Below are 20,082 nucleotides of genomic sequence, written 5' to 3'. Positions count from 1 at the left end.
CCATAGTTATTCAAAGAAAACACTGGTTTTCATACAACATTGCCACACCTTGCATTTTATTTGGCTCTACTGAATATTTATCAATTTATCTCCTGTACACAGCAAAATCGAATTGCCTTAAGATATCATTAGAACTTGACAAGCCAATGAGTTGGAAGAAGTATGATGTAAATTTTACCCCAGAGGTATTCTGTTTATGCTTGCTCATTGTAAGATCTTTTTTCTTATATAAACAAGTATAAATAGAGTTATATTAAGCTGTTTAAATGAATTTTAACCATGGCAAACAGTATTAATTCCAAAATGCTGAGTTAATTTTCTTGCAATTCTCTGTTAAAATTGATTGGCCAAATAGTGCAAAATCACTTTAAAATGACTCAGCAAACTAAAGCTCAGTTGAGAGGGGAAGTCCAAATATTTAACACTGACCAAGTAGTATTCAACAACTAGTAAACAGCAACTACTAATCTGAACTTCTGCCATCCAAGCATCACCAGTGCTCACTAGAGGTAGGAGAAGCCTCTACTACAGTATGGAGTATCGTGGAGACTGTTTTTTCCAGTTTTGTGTCTGGCACTTCTATGATTGAGGATCAGAGCTTTCTGGAAGAGAAAATGGGGAGTTGCCACCTTGAAGACATGAAGAAACTGGACAAGGGCTGATGAGCAGCAGGAAAAGTAAATAAATGGATGAAGGAGAAGGCACAGAACTGTTCCAAACTACAGCTGTTTTGAATCTTGCGACCTATTTCTGTGTTGATCCTGTTGCCCAAGGCTCACCACTGTGGGTGAGAGAGCAGCACACATGCTTTTGTGCTGTGGTGGCAGTGTTAGGAGTCCACACATCAGACTGCCTAAACTGGGTCTTACCCAAATTGTTTTGCCATTTGGTTTTATTTTATAGAGAGGGTTTCTGTGATAGATGAAGTCTTGAAACTGTTTTTAATACCATTTACTGTGTTACAATGTAGCAGGGCAATTGAAGAGAGGAGAGAGTGTTGGAAGTGCATTAAAGGTTTTATTTGACATCTATTTGAATTAGTTAGAATGCCTAGAAAGGGATAAATGGTTAAAATATATTCCTAAAAAAAACCAGTTAAGCATTGAAGAGTGCATTCGATTTTTATTGCCATTGTTTTGCATTTCACTTTAGTGAGGGAACAAGCCAGACCAAGGAATATTGTTCCAGTGCATACACTTAAATGGGAAAAGAGACTAGTTCATGTTAATAAGCAAACAGTTCCATTTTGATCAGTTAAGAGTGGGAGCAGAATGAGGTTAAATGGCTTCTCAGACTAGCATAGAAAAAATGCTCTGTATTTGACCATCTACTGTCTGTGGAGGGGAAAGAGAAAGGGACACCAAATATTTGTTTGGTTTAAAAAGGTGGTACGGTGGCCTGTCTCCTGTTGAAAGGAACAAGAAATTATACTGAACTTGAGGGACTCTTGTGAGAAGACCTCTTAGGTCATAAGCTCTTCAGAAAACCTCCTTCACTTGAGAAGAAATGGAATAGTTTCCAGTTTGTCATTTAAAATATATACCTCTGGAGAAGTTATGTATCTGTGTTGTATGAGTGTGTGTTACATGCACAACAGTGGTATATCTCTCTATTCTTCTAACCACTCTCAGTTCAGATTACATAGTATTTAACTTGCAGGGAAACCTTCTGCTGATTTACCTTCTTTGAGTTGGTTTATTAGAACTTTTAGAGATGCTAATTAATGATGGGCTCCCTGGAAAAGTATTATACATAACAGTGGCTACAAGGGACCAGCAAAGTGCATGTAGACAGCATGGCTTTGGATTCCCTAAGGATGAAGGGAAAGGGGACATAGAGAAAGAAAAATTTAGGGGAACAGTAGTCAGAAAAGCACCATGCTGACAGTGTGGTCCCCTGGGAGAAACAGCAAGAGGTTATGAGGTGTCTGCCTATGAGGAGGAACTGTAAGACCACATGAGAGGAATGGTTATGTAACACTGTGTCAGGGGACTCACATGGAAATGTAGTTATCACATGCTGGATTGCTCCAGGCACAAAGCTAGGAATGGTGGACTGACATAACCTCTTCTTCTGGCCTTTCCACACTCATGAGTTGTGCTGACTAACCTGAAATTCATGAATACTTTTGGAATCAATGTGTCAACAGCCTAATTACAATAAACACCTGCAGTTTCTCTTCCAACCTTGCACTACCAAGTGGGTGTTAGGTGTCTGGAGGGGACTGGGGGGATTGCATGAAGATAATGATTCATAATCACAGTTGTTACAGCAGATAACAACTGGTTTTCATTTTTGCTTTCCTGCATATTCCTAGATGACTAATGATGGCCCACGTGGTATTGGAGACAGGTTTACTATGAGGGTTGTGGGCAGGAAGTACAAGTTGAGCACATCAAGGCATATGTTTGCAAACCACCTGCCAGCACCAGCAAAGCCCTTATTGTGATTCATGATATGCTTGAACAGCAACTCCCCAAAACCAGATACATGGCTGATATGATAATAACTAATATTATATTAGTTATATATGAAAGAAATCTTTTATTCTCCAAGAAATCCCACTCTTTATGGTTTCTAGCCTAACTGTTATTCTCATACATGAGAGGAAACTATTACAAGGGCAGTTTGAACAATATATTTCCATAATACTAAACCAAAAAGGAATATTGCTGTGGAATGTTGCAGAGTACAGCATGCTTCCCTCACTCTCTGTTGTTTAGAGAAGAAGTGACTGCACACGTAGTATGTGTAGAATACATGATGCAGTATAATGTGGTTCTGATAATTTTCCTAACAATGTGGCTTTTAAAAATAGTATGTTCTGAAACAGAAGTGTTTATTCTATTTTAGTCTTTTCAAAATAAACAGTTATTCAAGCTGAATTATATTATGGGATTTTAAAAAATTATCAGCAGCAGAAATACACACAGGGTATTAAATGCAATCTCCTCCTCCCCTCCCCCAAATGTTTCACATTCATTTCTGATTCCCTACAACAGTTAAATTCCAAAATGAAGCAACATCTTGCAAAAACTGGATATGCTACAAGGTATTCCATTTGCTTTATACTTTATAAACCTTAATATAGGGTTTGAGCTGGCCTGCAGTTTCAAAAAGCAAACCTCCATGTGATTCTGTAGCGGTCTAGTTTGGAGAGATAGTGCCTTTAATGCCCTCACTCAATGGAGAATGAAGGAAATCAAATATCAGCAAACAGTTGCCATGTGGCTGAGATCTGTCTGTGGAACTGAAAGGAGCTCTGTGTCTCTGAGGATAAGAATGCTACCTTTGTGAACATTTGGATTTTCTGACACAATGGAACAATTAATTGTTCTATAGTATGCTGCTTGCTACTGTCTTTCCTGAGGACTTAATACCCCCTATTCTGCTCCATGTTTGGAAGTATGTTTGTCTTGTGACCAAATGCAAACATTCTCAACTTGAGAATGGACACAGACCTTTCATGCTGTGCAGGATACTTGCAAATCACTGGTACAACACTATGCTGCTTTATTACATTGAGAGTCTGCTCTGTCAAAAGTACTCAGTGTCTGATAAATTGGTCTTTATCCATGTTACCTTACTTGTAGTTTTTCTCAGTGATTCATACCATGTCACACTTCTTTTTGTAATACCTTCTTTCCTTCCACCTATACTGCCAGTACTGCAGTGGTCAAGGGAGAAGACTGGTGTATCCATTGCTCTAGACAGGAGGAGAGCTGAGTGTTTTCAGGTAGTAGTGTCTGAATGAGGAGAAGTCATATGTGTCTTGCGTGATTGCTTCACGATGCTTCTGAATTGGTGCGCTGATGTTTACTGAGAGGAAAATAGCTGGATTTTTTCCTAGTGCAGTGTGAGGTGAGGAGATATAAGAGATGTATTTCAGAGACCATGTGAAGACTGATGGTTTGTAGTTTCTTATTAGATCCGTTTGAATGGGAAAGAACCTGTTCTTTGTGGGCTTGGGAAGATTCACTTTCAAAGCAGTGTGTATGTTTCTGATGGGTGCTTGTCCAAAGGCAGCACAATTTTGCCTGTACATTTCCAAACACAACTACACTGTGGATGTCACTGTTGGTTTTTGGTTTGGGCTTGTTGTTTTTGTTTCCCCATGGAAATGACAGAAATGATCAAACAAGGTAAAAAAATAATAAATGCTTGCAACATGTTTTGGTCTGATTTAGGCCTAACCCATCCAGTCATTTCACCATGATCATTATCATACACAAGGTGTGTCTGAGGAGGAAGAGAGCCAAAGACATTTAATAAGTGAAAGATGATTCCCATTTCCCAGGGATCCCACTGCTTCCCTGTGGGTTGGTCTTGGGAGAACACACAGCAGCATCTAGTAGTGACCTAGTGATGGCAGTCTCTGCCATCATGTGATGGAGTCCCTGCTTGTTTCCTTCTGCATGAAAAAACTCTACTATTCATTACTGAATGTGCCACCACAACTGTGCTGCCGGTCACACAACACATTTCAGCTGAGGTCATCCTGAGCCAGGGTTTGGGCACCCTCGTGATGCAGGAACTCTGGAGGACTGAGTGGACTCTTCCTGCACTTCCCTTTTTCCAGTCACCAAATCAGTAAAACACTCCTCCCTTTCTTCCCACACAGTTTCCCTTCACTTGTTTTTTGCTGACCTGAGTCTATCAGGTGTCTTTAGTTTTTTTTTTCTAGCTCATAAGTGAGTGGTCTGTAGTAAACATCTATTTTATGTAATTGTCTTCATTTACGTGGAACCTTTTAATGATGCATTTATGTTAAATGGTATATGTTGTATGTAAAATCTAAAATTTTTGTAATCAGGGCCTAGTTAGTTCATCTTTTACAAGATAGTCTGTTGTTTTACTGTGTACAGTTTCAAATTATGTACTCAAACTAGGTAAATAGCAGGGATAAAAGTATTAATATTTTCCAGATTTGTATCACAAAATGTATTTTGTGATTTAGTCATTGAAAAAAAGAATATATAGATACCTATCAATGCTTTCTGACACTCATAGGTATCTGTAGAAGAGGTAAAAATGGTATTTAAAAACATTACTTAGGAAAAAGAAATCAAAATTATGACTGGATAGAAACCTTCTGTGCTATGAAGGGCCAAAAAAAATCTCAGTGTTTGATTAATTCATTCAATGTTATGTTTTGTATGTGCGTGTGTGTGTCTGTGCGTGTGTGACTTTTTTCAGGAAGAGAAGTTTAGAAGCCTTCTGATGAGTGGTCTATGTTTGGTGACTGGCTGAAAGCTTGAGATGTCATGAAAAAAAAGTAATATGTCAGGGAGCTGGATATCACATTGCCTGCTGCTGTTAGAGACTGCCTTTTTTCAGTTTTTTTTTAATTCTTTTTTATGTTGTTTTGGTTTTTTTTGGTTTTGTTTTTTTTTGGAGGTTGGATGCAGCTAACCTACCAGCAAAGATGGCCTTTTTTAATGACTCCTTAGAAGTGGGATTGAATTAGTGACCTTTTATTTTGCTTCAAATAGAATCACAGATTCACAGAATATGCTGAGTTGGAAGGGACCCATAAGGATCATCGAGTCCAACCCCCATCTCTGCACAGGACCATCTCCAGAGTCACAGCATGTACCTGAGAGTATGGTCCAAATGCTTCTTGAACTCAGACAGGTTTGGTGCTGTGACCACGTCCCTGGGGAACCTGTTCCAGTGCTCAACCACCCTCTGTGTGAAGAATCTTTTTCTAATATCCAGCTTAAACCTCCCCTGACACAACTTCAGGCCATTCCCTCAGGCCCTGTCACTGGTCACCAGAGAGAAGAGATCAGTGCCTGCCCCTCCTCTTCTCCTCACAAGGAAGTTGTAGATTGCAACGAGGTCTCTCCTCAGTCTCTTCCCCAGACTGAACAGACCAAGTGACCTCAGCCGCTCCTCATATAACTTCCCGTCAAAGCCCTTCACTATCTTCATTGCCCTCCTTCAAGGACAACTCTCTTAGTAGTGGCTTAGTGATGAGTTTTGTCATCCGGTGTTGGCAACATAGACTGCAAGTTGCTTCCTTTGCTTCAAAAAGCTTGGTTTAAAAGTGCCCAGTAACACAAGCCATGAGAAAACACAGTTCTCATATGGTGTCTCTCCAAGTGTAACAGGCTGATCCTTTAAGATGTTGTATGGAAAGAAGAAAAGAGTTTTTGATTTTGCTAGAGTAGTTTCCCACCATGGTGTAACTGCTCTCAGGCAGCTGATGGCTGCATCATCCCAGAGCAATGAGAGCCAGTGGTTCCCCAGGGAATGAGATTATAGGAGCCAAGAGGAGTATCACATCTTCCCCTCCCATGTGCAACACTGCCCAAGCATTTATCAGCAAAGACCTGTCACTAGCAGGCTCTGCTACCTTAATAACACAGAGGAAAGCTATTGGCAAGAAAACACAGAGAAGGGGTCAGACTAATTAGAGACAAAACTAAACTTCCTGGGATAGCAAATGTCTTGGGCTGTTGGGAGTAGCTATGTTGAAGGTTGCTGGGTTTTGGTATTTGGTGAGAAGATTATGGGAGACATAACTGAATCATTTCCAGAAGAGTTCCTGTCTCAGAGGGCTCAGTTGTCGTAGAAACCCTTTTAGTTTGGAATCTGTCCCCTCTCTGCTGCAATAGGAAGGCAGGGTTGGGCACTGCCTAGCATTTCTTACAGGCAATTCACACGTTTCAAGTGTCAGCTGCAGTGAGGAAAGAATTTTTTGGCAGTTAATTTGCTTCTGTATGCATTTGTGCATTGGCAGATAATGTGCTATTTGCGAAGCTGGTTTATTGATGGCACACATAGCTTGCATGACCAAGGGGGGAGGAAATAGGGCTGAAAACACAGCCTTGAGGTGATACAAAAGCCTTAAATGCCACCTCTCTCCCACCTAAACTTTCTTTTTACTGCCTCTGCAAGGTGACAGGTGCTTCAGGGGTAAATGAGTATTTTCAGAACTCAGTATCTAGCCAAAAAGTATTTCAGGCTACATTGTAAAATCTGAAAACATCTACCATGTTTTTCACATTGACTTCCCTGGAACAAATATCCCAGATATTAACTTCAGTTATTGTCAGCATTTTGACTAGCTAATAAATAGTATTCTCCAGAGAGGTTTTTATTACTTTTTTATCAGCATTTATTAAGCAAAAATTTATCCAGCTTCTCAGAAAATGTTAAGCTTTTTTTTAACTCTTACATAGGTGTGTAATCAATCATCTACTTTCTATCCCTTTACGTTTCCTTTGATATATATTATTTATATTGCTTTTTTATTGAATTCTATTGGCTTCTCTTTTTTTTTTCTCTCTCTGATGATTTCAGATTACTAACCCCTAAGGTTTACCTGAAATAATAATTTATATAAAGTATGTAAAAGAAAATACAGTTGCAGCATGATGTGGGGACACTTACATGCATCCCTATATTTTATTTTCATATTTCAAATACTGGTTTTACTATGGTTGCTTGATTTGCATTTAATTATATGTTCTAGAGAAGTGGATGCTGTCCTGAAATATCTAAAGGAACAGTGTGGTGCAAAGAAATTAGGGATCATGGGTTTTTGCTAGGGTGGTGTTTCTGTACATCACCTGATGATGCCACACTGGGAATTAAAGGCTGGTGTATCTCTCTGTGGTAGGTAAATACAAGGAGGTAAACATTGTGCATGTGCATGTTGTGTAGCTTAAGTACTTGATCTAGCATTATTTCTTCAAATGAGGCTGTTAGCTGATGAAGAGAGATATTTTCATCAGAGCTGGAAGAATATCATGCGAAGAAAATAACGGTGAGGATATTCGTTCCTATTTTCAGAATGGGTCATAGCAGCCATGTCTTTATTTTAGGTCTAGACAGACATACATGTTGTTCTTTGGTCACCTTCCCAATTTAGCTTCCTTTTTCCTGTTTACTACTCCTCTGTGTGCTGCAGAGCTAGAACTTCACCCAGGAACAGAGTGTAATGAAAGATTCTGATGATCTATCCAATCTCCTGAACCCTACATTTTTCATTTTTGCTGAAAGATATGACTTCATTCCTCTTCACTGAGTATGCTAATAACCATCATTTTTGATTTCTGCATGTTTAAATTTCCGTTCTGAATTAGGAGTCAAAATTCAGCTTCATAATAATGTTTGAAGATCAGAAAAAAAGCACGAAAACAGAGCTAGACATAGAAGGGCTAAGAATGAAATCTAGATTATTTTTTTTCTTAAGTCTTTTTATTTGTAAAAGTATGGCTACTAAATGCAAATTTAAAAGTTTTATCAAAATCCCACTGCTGTTTTACAGTAATCTGCTCAGGGAGTTTTGTTGTATGACAGCTTTCCATTGGTCCTAGGAACCTATAAACCATGTAGGATACAACAAACCACATTCATAGGTGTTTTTAAGAGGCTTTTTTTTCACTTATAGTGTCTCTAACATTGTCACATATTTCACGTATAGGAAATACTGCTGTTCTGTCCATATCTTTGTAGATTGTAAGACCTGCCCTTATATTGTAACAAATTGTCTAGAACCTTACCGCAAAAGTTGGTGACATGTTTTAACACACTTTGAAATATCCTCCAGTTCCTTGAGATTTACCTTAATGTTTGAAATAAGTTAGACTAATGGTAAATTAATCTTTTTGTGTATTATCGCCACTGTTTGTCTAAGTTCTACATAAATCACAAGTTGAAAATTTAGGGACACAAATACATTGTTTGGTGAAGCTCATTTTGAGAAATGAGAGTTTTTTGACTTATACCCTGGTGGCAGATGCGTATTTAACAGGTGATGTAAGGGGTCATATCTTGTTACAAAATTAGTAGCTAAGGTTATTCAGATGGTGTACTACTTTCTCAGATTACCTTTGGCTCTGTGAAACTCTACAGATACTTTCCTGATCAGGTTAGGAATTGAAATGTACAATGCAGTCTGCGGACAAGGCATTTAATGTGGGGCTTCCAACCATGGCTACTGCCTAAAGGAGAAATGTTGCATAGTTTTGCATAATTGTATCTTGTTACCTACTTTTCCCAGCAATGATATGAGACAAAATTCTTTGTGTTGCATCAGCTCAAGATTGCACCCACCTCAGCACCCAGCCTCCATCTGTGGCCAGAAGTGACTGTGTAGGGAATATCCTATCTTGCAAAACATCCTGGCAACCTGCCCTTCAGGGGATTCCTGAGCTGGATATTGCCACTGGAGCATTGTGTCCAATGGCCACTGGTGGACCAAGCCTCTGAGGATTTGCCAGTCTCTCTTTGAACCTGCTTGATCTGCTGCTCTTTAGTGTATCTAGTGACAGTGACTTACACTGCTTAATTTTGCCTCATGGGGTGAAAGGCTTCTGATTGTTAGTTTGAAACCAGGTGCCTCCTGTCTTCACCAGGTGCTGGTAACTCTAAAGTTATAAGAAAACCAAAAATGATTGTACGTCTCTTTTCACCTTATCAATGCTACTGATGAAGACTGTATGGAATTTAATGGGGAGAAAATGTAATTTAGGGAAGTCCTAATTTTACTAGTGACAGTCTCTCAAATTAAATATACTGTCAGAGAAATATATATTGTGGTGTGTCTCATGTACAAATAGTCAACAGTATTAATGAACCTTATCTCTCTTCATGGGATTTTAATTTCTTTTGCTTTTTCCCGCATGTGTTTTACTCCTTTACATGCTGCTAATATCCTCCCCCTGCCCCTCCCTGCCATCTTTCCCATGGGGAGGTCTTCAGAGAATTCTAGTCTGCAACTGCTGATTAACTGTTGTTTTTCATATGATACCATCTATATGTAATATATTAATACAGCTGTTATCTGGGTGATACAGCTGTCATAACACATTTTTTCCAAGAGAAGAATGTAGAGGTCTAGAAGTTTATCGTACTTTAATTATCCCGGTGTCTAACCTTGATAACTCCACATTACTGGTGTTCCATGAGCGTTAGAAGGTAAGCTGATGTGCAAGAGGACAATCAGGACATCTATTTAGAGAAGAGCAGTCATTCATAAATGCTGGAATGGCATGTGTGCTGTAACACTAACACCGTGACTAAGCAAAAAAAAACCAAAACCAAAACGAACTGAGATGTAGCATTTGTTTGAAGTGAAAGGGCAGCTGTGAGCTACTACAAGTACAACCAAATCTTTGTAATAAAACTGTAAGTCACTGAGTAAGAGCTTCACAATATGAAGTGCAGCCAACTGCATGTCCAGAGCTCATGGATGTGTTGAATTAAGATTTGACTTTCAAGTGAAAAAACAACATGGATTGCCTATAAAGGAACATGAAACAACAGGAATTGAAATTAAAAGAAGTTTAATTTCTAAAGTTTAATGTTAATATTAAGGTAAAGGGTAATAGTCTTATGTATAAAGAATTACTTCTAGAGCCACTAAGGAAATGGAAATGTGCTTAAACAGCTCTAGTGGAGAGAAGGTTCTGCAAGCATTGCTGTAATTTTTCTTTTCTAGGAATGATGCAAATTCCCATTTTTTGTCTCATTTATTTGGCTACTGTTCTTTAAAGTTGCCATGGAGTATCTAAGCAACTTGTGTCCTATAATCTGTAGTACACAAGTGGGAAAAGCCAAAAACTCAAACCAAAAACGTTGGGTTTTGAGCCTTATGACTTTGCTCTGTAATTCTTGGGTAGGCTTTTTTTCATTTGTTTGACTTCATTTTAGGGATTACAAACAAAGATCATTAACAAAGTTATTTAGAATATGAGAAAACAGCTTCTATATGAAGACTAAATTGTAAAACAAGTGTGGTGGACTAACGTGCATTTAGTCTACTTTTTAGACGTGTCTTTGAGAAAACAGTGAGTTTTGGATTGCTAATATATTTAGTTAAAGCTCTTTAAGGAATAATTCTAATAATCCTATAAAAGGAAAATCAGAAGAATGCGGGGGATACAGTCAGACACTTTAATTCCAAAAGAAAAAAAGTATAAAATGTCCTGTGATAGGATAAGAGTGTATCAGTATTTTAAACACATTGTACAGCAGTCTACAAATATGTTACTTTCTTACATGCTGCTTAATTCACTCTGAAAATAGTAAATATTTTTCCTGTGCTATATAAGCTTTGAAATGGTGTCTCTACTTTGCTCACCTTGCTGATGACTTTAAATATGTCTTTCACCCAAATACGAATAGTCTAAAGAACTGATAATGCCAATGTAATGTTTAAAAGCGATGATTCCCCAGCCTTTAAAAGCAAAGAAACACCCTTAAAAATAACCAAAAAACAAACAAACAAAAAACCAAATCAAACCAACCAAAAAAAAACCCAACTAAACACGTTTTTTTCTAGATGGATTGCTCAGCTAAGTCATGCTTAATACAATTTTGTGTAAGTGAAAAAGAAGGCTTGGTACGCAGCTACAGCAGCGCTCCTCGCGGCAGCACACCCCCGCCTACACTCGCGGTGAAAACGGCGTTAAAAAGAGTGGACTTGGTCACTGCGTGAGACACCAAGATAAAGCCTTATGTAACCCTGGCTTAAAGAAACAGGATCTTTGCACTCACCCTTTGATTTTGTGCGTTAGCACTTTCTTTTGGAATCCCATTCATCCACGCTGAGCTCCAGCATCTTGCCTCTACAGTGTCGCACCCTTGCTGTGCTGTAGGTATGTGTGGAGTTTGTCTTGTTTTTTTTTAAGCTCTCACTGCTTTTTCTTCTGAGAAATGTAGAACAAGTGCGTACTGAGGTCTGACTCAGCATGTTTGGGGGATTTTCATTTTATCTGCGTGCTTTTTTAAGGAGTGCGAGCTCATTTAAATGCAACTGGAGGCTACTTTTTTTCCTGTTTTGTTTTTGTTTGTTTGGTTGGTTGGTTGGTTGGTTTGTTTGGGGGGTTTTTTGGTTTTGTTTTTGTGTTGCTTTTTTTTTTTTAGATGATGATTCAGAAACCTTTTATTTTCCCTCCAGAGGTGGGGAAGACCTCTCAGCAGGAAGACTCAGGAGAGCGTGTTGAAAATGAAAGTGCCACACAGCAATATCTTTATATTTTTGTGGTTGTAGATTCAAGTCTCTGAAAACTAGTTATTGTTTGGTCTTCAAATAAATGCTCAAGTGAAATCTCACAGGATCTGCAATTTAGCTCTGGTAATATTGTTTGGGATATTCTGAATTTTAAAGTCTGCAAATTCAGAAGATCTTGGTCTCTGGAAATCTGTACAATTCTCCTGACTACCAGACTGTTTGTTTGTTTTTCTGAAACTGTCCCTTTAATGCTGCAACTATTTAAGTCCCACTCATCCAGGAATGGTTCAGCAATCTGCTTTTTCCTGTTTCTCTCTGTGATTTCATTTGGCACAGTCAAGTTTGAATATCTTTGTTTCTGTACTAACAAAGTTTTCTTTGTTAGTACAAACAATTTATCTGTAGAGAGTTTACGTAAAGCTTTACATAAATTCTCTCAGTGTTCTTTAATCATTTGGAGATGCTCTGTGCATATTCAATGAAGTTATTCAGGTCAGTTCACTCACTTTGTTAACCTAAGGTTGATGGCATGCAATCATTAACTTGAGTCCAAGGAGCTACATACATCCGTGTTAGATTCAGCTGGCACTTTTTGACCTTTGTGAGTTGTTTATTTTCATTTAAGCAATAGTTTGAAAAAAATTAACCATACCATTCTGTTACCTGTTTGATAAAAGCTTTGGCTCCACTTAAGGACTTTTTTTCCCTATCTTGGAGTTTGAATGTGTTCTTTATTTAATATTAAATAAATACGATATTATACTCTGACTTTTGCTGCTATATTTTTCTTAGCACTTCTCCTATGTATCCTTTTTCAGAAGTCTGCAACATCTGAGGCTAAAGCTCTTTAGAAAAAGCATTTATTGACATTGAAAAAGTCAACTATGGGACATTTTAATTCTCTGGAGGAAAATTTTTAGTCTGAGTGTAATTATATCTTTCTACACAGTAGCTGGGTTTTTTTTCCTTCAAAATGCTAAGTCTTGTATTAAGCTTTTGCAGAGTATACTAAAGGAAGTTATACATTCCTGGCAGGAAATACACATGATGAAGAGTGAAAGAACCGTAAAAAGAACTTTTATCACTAAGTAAATAATTCGTAATGGTTGCCTAACTGCTTGCTCATAACTTTATTTTTATTGCATTACTTACTGTAGGGCATGGAACTACTAGTTATGTACCTGGTCCCTCCTGAAGAGTTCATAAGTAACTCTAACAAGATTCTTATTTATAAAAAACACCCCAGTGGGTTTATTGACTAATACTGCATTTTAGATCAAACAGTATTAAGCATGTTCAGTATATTACTGTAATGATTAAAAAATTGAACAGTTTATGATACCACTGTCTTTTGAACTTCTTCAATGTGGTATACTTTGGTATTCACAACTGAATATTTTTTGTTCTTTAGTCTCACACATGGCTAATGAATCAAGGCCCTGTCCATGTGACATTGGAGACAGGTTTGACTATGGAGGCCGTGGGCAGGAGGTACAAGTTGAGCACATCAAGGCATATGTTTGCAAACCATCTGCCAGCACAGACAAAGCTGTGATTGTCATTCACGATATATTTGGATGGCAACTCCCAAACACCAGATACATAGCTGATATGCTAACAACTAATGGATACATGTAAGAAATACTACTGTTTTCAAAGTGTCTTTTTAATAAGAAAGTTTGTTGAGCCACTATTTTCTGTTTTCATATAAACCACACAAACACTAATAATTTCACAGGCTTTCCTTACACCTTTCTCTAGCAACTTTCCCATTAAAACAGTGAAAAAATTCTAAACCAGTTCAGTAGTCCTACCATAACGAGTTAGTAGGTAAGCACATAAGATAGAGATAAATATTATTCTGCATCTTCCATCTTCCATGAACCTGAAACAGCCTATTTCCTCCCTCTTTATGTAGCCTCTGTGTAACTTTGTTGTTATGGTAAAAATTGCAAAGAAGCTGAAGGTCTTTCAGTGTGGGTAAAGTGTACCAGCTTGTGCCAAAGAAAGAAACAAGTTCTCAAATATTTGAAAAACATATTTAGTATCCACTTTCCTGTATTACTGGGTTGGTGTTCCTTCTAGCCCAAATGTACATGCCATGTATGTGGTTGGGTTTTTTTAAGGTTTGGTAGGAAACCACTAAGGATTTTCAGTTACAGTTAGCTATTTATCAAATTAATGAATGAATTTTAATAGGGCAAAATGTATCTGCAAATTATACTAAGTCTCCTTATTAGATGTAGGAAAATATTGAGGGTTGCTAGTATAATACTTTCATGTAGATTAAGTACTATGTGTATTCAACAAAATTAATTTGTTGTGTAGTACACATGGGCTTTGCTTTAATCCTTCATCATTATTATTTCATGGGCATAAAATATTTTCATTTTTCTTACAGAGCCATCTGCCCAGATTTTTTTGTGGGACAAGAAGCTTGGAAACCTTCTAATGACTGGGGGACTTTCAATGAATGGGTGAAAACCCGAAATGCCGGCAAAATAGACAAGTACAACCATGGTTCCTTGTCCAGCGAGTGGACATCCTTATTTCATAGGGATTTTTTCCTCAGTAAAGATGCAGCATTAGATCCTAGATTATTAGTGGGTCAAATTTAGTTGGATGTCCACAAATAGAAATTTCATGTAGCTCATGGGATAAGCTTGTGGTTATGTGAGGGGTGCTTTCTGGAGAAAAGTAGAAGTTTGAACAAGAATAAAAGCACCCACTGTTTACCTGTGCAGAGAGTAGAAGTGAAATGAGTGACTAAAATGAAAAGAACCAGCAAAGGCTAGAAAATGCAGCTCACTTCTTCCTCTTCAGTTTGATTCAGTTCCTGCAGGTAGGCATAACTTTCATGGATTTTAGATTGGGTGCAAGTGCAGTCACCGAACACTATGTAACTAGGGAACAGCTAGTTCAAAGCATACTAATTTCCCGCTTTTCTATATTTTCCCCATTTTTATCTGACACATAGCTTGATTGCATAATGTTTCTGGTGATTTAGAAGCAACAATTTTAAATTTGCTTCCACAATTTTATAAACTATTTGTCTTCCTGGTTGGAGATAGTTTAACTATAGGTCACATTTGCCGTAACGGGATGCTCTTGATTGGCTGTGTGTCTCAAACTTTTATTTGTGTTAGCCTATATGAAAACTATTGCTATTTGTGAAATTAATTGGACTACTGTTTATAAAATCACCCTATGTCCTAGTAACAGTGATGTAGAAAGACTGATTTTCTCCTTTCTCTTCTCCCCTGGAGTTACTCCTATATTTTAGAAATGAATAATAGTAAAGTAGTGTTGTGGGTTGGCCCCAGCCAGCTGCCAAGCACCTGTAATTCCATTCATTCAGTCCCCCAAGAGCAACAGAGGAGAGAATAGGAGAAACAAACTAAGAAAACTCATGGGTTGAGATAAAGACAATTTGATAAGTAAGGGAAAGAGAAAAACCAGGAGTGATGCAAAGACAGTTAGTTGCTCCCTCCCAGAAGCAGACTGATGTCCAGCCAGTCTCTGAGAAGCAGCCACCGTGAAGGCCAGGGGAACAGTGCTAGAGCCTTAATTCACTTTCATTTCCATGTTTCAGAGAAATTGATGTCGTCCTCAAGTATCTAAGGGACCAATGTGGTGCAAAGAAGATTGGGGTCATTGGGTTTTGCTGGGGTGGAGCAGCTGTGCAACATCTGATGCTGAAAAATCCTCATTTAAAGACAGGAGTGTCCCTCTATGGTAAGCCTGAAATACTTATTACACTCTGAGCAGATATGATCAGTGCAGGAACTAGTTCTGTAGGGCTATTACTGTAACAAAATTCAGTGTGACATCTAGTGGATGGAAGAAAGTGATTTTGTTATACAAAACCCTTAAGCAAATTGATTTAGCACACTAATATTTTTGCACCTAATCATAACCAGCAAGATCTATGTATTTGAGTGGTATGACCAGGATCCCTTCTGTGCAATATAGCGTACAAGAGACACCAAATGCTAAGGCCTCACTGTGGCTGAGGTTCCTCTTGGCTGGCAATGAAAAAAGAGTTTCTGGGTACATCTTTTAAATCTTTTAGGTAGTGGTGCCTTGTTACAAATAGGAACCCTTGTTTTAACCCTTGCACTCTCACACTTTAGTTCTCAATACATTTATGTTACCTTTGATATTTCTATTATAAACCTCTGTACTTCCACATAACCCAGAGCAATTTATATTAATTAGAGGTGAAAGAAAGTTGAAGGTATTTTTCCAGAAAGCTTATGGGGACTATTTTGCTACACAGATTTGCTGATCAGTTGAGTCAATTCAACAATGCTACTTGTTAATTTTTTACCTTTCTATTGTAATAATCTCAGGAATGAAAAAGTAGCCAGGGTGGTAGCTGCCTAGTTTTACTTTACTTAAATTCAAATATATTTGAACAGTCAAAAATACAGTGTCAATTTGTTATGAATTCATATCAGGATATGTACACTGAAGTCCTAACCACGTATCTGGAATGCTGAATATTTACAATTATCTTAAAAATGGCCTTCCCGGGCTAGAGGTGAGCAGCTCCTAAGTGTCCATCTTTCACAGAACCCTGTCTCTGATAGTGGTCAGAAGCAGTTGCCCAAAGAAAACCACAAAAATGGGGCAAGTGTAACAATTCGTCCCTGATTTTTCACACAGAACTGATGTTTTTATCTTGAATAACGTCCTAAACATTCCCCAACAAAAGGGATTTTTAAACAAAGTGTGTTTAATTCCATTACAAATTGAGCAACTGTAACTGATCAAAATGTCTTGTAGTTTTACTGTACAGATTTGGTAGTGTTTTAGCCACTTTAAGTAGGATGACTCATCGTATATGCTTCTCTTTCTTCTCTAGGAGTGATCAGTCGTTTTGATGACAAATCTAATTTGCTGCATCCTACCTTCTTCATTTTTGGTGAAAAAGATGACGTCATCCCATTGGAGCAGGTGAGTTTCCCATCACAGATATTTGTCTTTTTTATGCCTTTCATGCTTGTTTTGTAACTTGGTATTTAATGAAGAGAAAGTAGAAACCTAATTTGCACTTTTCTTCCCCTTTCACTAACTCTTACAGTACATCTACACAAATTTATATTATTTATCCTCAAATCAAAAAGTTTTAAAGTGTCACTAAACACGTTTTCTGTTTCTGTTCGAAAATATGGATGATTGTCATCAGTTCTTAGGAAAAGAGCAAGAATCCAAAGGAAGACTTCTGTCAAGTTTAAGATAGCAGACCCTCTTTAGTGATACTGATGGTCCCTAAAATCAGCAGAAAGTTCCTGCCTGTATCAGTAGAATCACTGGTTGCAGGAGAATTAAAAAATCCTGTGACTAGATTTTTCCTTTCCCCACTGTCTTGCAGAGCTTCTCCTTTCTGATACTCTGTCAACAGCCTTTCTCTGGAGCGTAGGTGGAGAATGACTGGAGAAAGATGATTATCTACCAAGGGGATCAAAGAGGAACACATGCTTTTTTGAGTGATGTTAGTGGTGCTGGCTTTAATTTTCCTATGAAAAGTGCCAGCTGCTTTGAACTACTGATTTTGTACCTATGCCTCTCCTCCCTCAATTTTAAATTAATTCAAACTGTTGCCCCAGTTTTCTTTTTTTTGTGTGAGGCCTATCAATAATAACTTGTACAGTGATTACTACATGCTAACTTTCTCATGAGCTCAACAATATGTGTTTTTACCTTTACAGGTATTATTACAGCAACATATATACTTTTTTTACATTTTATACAGTCATATGCTGTAATTTTACTGGAGGAAAGAGCTTAGTTCAACAAAGCAAGTGTAGAAACAGAAATGCATTTAGGTACAAAAATACTGGAATAGGAAACAGTGTCAAGGACACACCGTGTCTATCTTCCAGAAAAGTAAAAAAAAACAGGACAATTTGAGGACTGTAAGGATAGAACGTGTTAACTTTGTACTCAGTCAAAATGGAACATTCTGTGTTACAGGTCACCTCACTGGAGCAGAAGCTTAAACAAAACTGTAAAGTTGATTATGAAGTTAAAATTTACCCTGGACAGACGCATGGGTTTGTGCATCGCAAAAGAGAAGATATCAATCCTCAAGATAAACCTTATATTGAGGAAGGAAGAAAGGATATGATCAACTGGCTGAATAAATATCTTTAGCTTAAATTAATGCCCATAAACAAAATCAATTCTTCTAGAAAATCAGGACATAATACAGACTATATTGCTTAAAATGTTCTTACAAACATAAAAGCTTTTTATAAAACTCTTCTTCAGTAATACTACTTATTTGCACTTACCTTCTAAGTAGAGGCTTAGAAATGGCTTTTCAAATCCTGAAAGCTATAAATGTAAAAAATATATTGAAAATTAATCTTGTATACCTTAAAATCATTAGAATCTCATGTGGCATATTTTATGGCATCTGAAAGTTTCTTTTTTTTATATCAATGTCAGCATGATTAAAATTCATTGAATGTCTGCCCATGCTTGAGAAATTCTCTCCTTAAAGCTGTCCTTAATGTTGTTTAGCTGTGACATTTTCAGCTCCAGGATTTTCAACTTTTAGGTAAATATAGTCTGTGTTGGAAGGCTGGGACGTTTTCTTGGAAACAAGATATCCTTTTCAGAATTCATAAAAAGCAAGCTAGAAAAAGGAAGGGGAAGGACAATGGGAAGAAATGTATGTGAACTGAAAGGGAGCTGCAAAAAGTTAGGAACCATGACTGAAGTGAAGAGACTAGAAGAATATGAAGGACCAGAGAAGAAGGAGAATAGGACACAAAGAGATTGAGAAGAGCAGGAAAATTCAGAAGAAAAAGAAGAACAAAGAAGGAACAGGAGACTACTATCACACATACACAGAGCATAGGAAGAAGATATGAGTGAAGACTTCCAACCTCCTTCCACTTCCAGACTGGTCTAGTAGGGGGAGAGTTCACAACTCTTCAGAACCCTCCTTCTCCTTGGGCAGGAGTTTCTTGTTGGCTGCCACCTTGTTATTATCTACTCCATGGCTGTCAACTGACTTCTGAATAATCTGTTCTCATATCTTTCAGGCATTATGAGTAGCCTAAAAGTACTACCAGTGCCTTCTTTCCACTGTATTGTGGTTTAACCCAAGCCAGCAACTAAGCCCCATGCAGCTGCTCGCTCACTCACCCACCAGTGGGATGGGGAAGAGAATTGAAAGGGTAAAAGTGAGAATACTTGTGGGTTGAGACAGTTTAACAGATAAAGCAAAAACCACAAGCAAAGCAAAACAAGGAATTTACTGCTTTCCATGGGCAGACAGGTGTTAGCCACCTCCAGGAAAACAGTGCTCCATCATGTGTAATTGTTACTTGGGAAGAAAAATATCGTAAATCGGAATATCCGTCCTTCTTCCTTCTTCCCCCCTCTTTATATGCTGAGCATGATGTCATATGATATGGAATATCATTCTGGTCAGTTGGGGTCACCTGACCTGGCTGTATCTCCTCCCAGTTTTCCATTTTCCCAGCCCTCTCACCAGTGTGGCAGTATAAGTAGCAAAAAAGGCCTTGATACTGTGCAAGAACTGCTCAGCAATAACAAAAATATCTCTATATTAATATCTCTGTGTTCAACAGAAATCCAAAACATAGTTCCATACTAGCCACTGTAAAGAAAATTAACTATATCTCAGCCAAAACCAGCACACATGGAAAAACTGGCCTCTGTGTTGATCCTCCTCCATTCCCTGGGGGCATCACGTCTGCCTGTGCAGACAGAGACCTCATGGATCACAGAGGTGCTTAAACTCCCCAAGGTAAATTTCAAACCTGCCCACATCTAGTTATTCTATTTTAATTTTTCTTCCCCCCATACACCTGTCCTTCTGTTTCCACTATGAAATTAATTTCATGCAGAATATAGTTAACTATTATAGAGTTTGAACCAAACAGCTCTGGACACTTCAGTCTTTACCAGGCTTTTTGGTATTAGTTCTCCTTCGTCCTAATAACCAGCACCTTTCTTTTGCTCTTCTTTCATTTTTTGATGCATTTATAAATACTTTTACAGTTACTAGTTCTGTGTCACTTGATAGCAGTAAGCTACTTTGCTCCATTAGCCTTTCTACAGGGTTTCTTTTC

The 20,082-nt window shown here is 37.9% G+C and overlaps 1 protein-coding gene across 1 annotated transcript; it reads left to right on the top strand.

Moving 5' to 3' along the window:
- Positions 1-11,432: 11,432 nt before the first annotated feature.
- On the top strand, positions 11,433-18,448 carry CMBL (carboxymethylenebutenolidase homolog). The gene is made up of 6 exons (XM_027681237.1): positions 11,433-11,612; positions 13,380-13,602; positions 14,370-14,477; positions 15,561-15,703; positions 16,836-16,927; positions 17,948-18,448. The coding sequence occupies exons 2-6, from the start codon at positions 13,388-13,390 to the stop codon at positions 18,125-18,127; spliced, it is 738 nt and encodes a 245-aa protein (XP_027537038.1). The 5' UTR covers positions 11,433-11,612; positions 13,380-13,387; the 3' UTR covers positions 18,128-18,448.
- Positions 18,449-20,082: the final 1,634 nt, after the last annotated feature.

The sequence above is a fragment of the Neopelma chrysocephalum genome, unplaced genomic scaffold, assembly GCF_003984885.1.
Source record: "Neopelma chrysocephalum unplaced genomic scaffold, ASM398488v2 Primary Assembly neopelma1_22b, whole genome shotgun sequence".
Classification (NCBI taxonomy): Eukaryota; Metazoa; Chordata; class Aves; order Passeriformes; family Pipridae; genus Neopelma; species Neopelma chrysocephalum.
This window is presented reverse-complemented; position numbering and strand designations above follow the sequence as displayed.

Coding starts and splice junctions, on each gene's coding strand:
- CMBL (XM_027681237.1), top strand. CDS start 13,388: ATGGCTAATGAATCAAGGCCCTGTCCATGTGACATTGGAGACAGGTTT. Junction 15,704..16,835: donor GACAGGAGTGTCCCTCTATG/GTAAGCCTGAAA, acceptor TTTCTTCTCTAG/GAGTGATCAGTCGTTTTGAT. Junction 16,928..17,947: donor ACGTCATCCCATTGGAGCAG/GTGAGTTTCCCA, acceptor TCTGTGTTACAG/GTCACCTCACTGGAGCAGAA.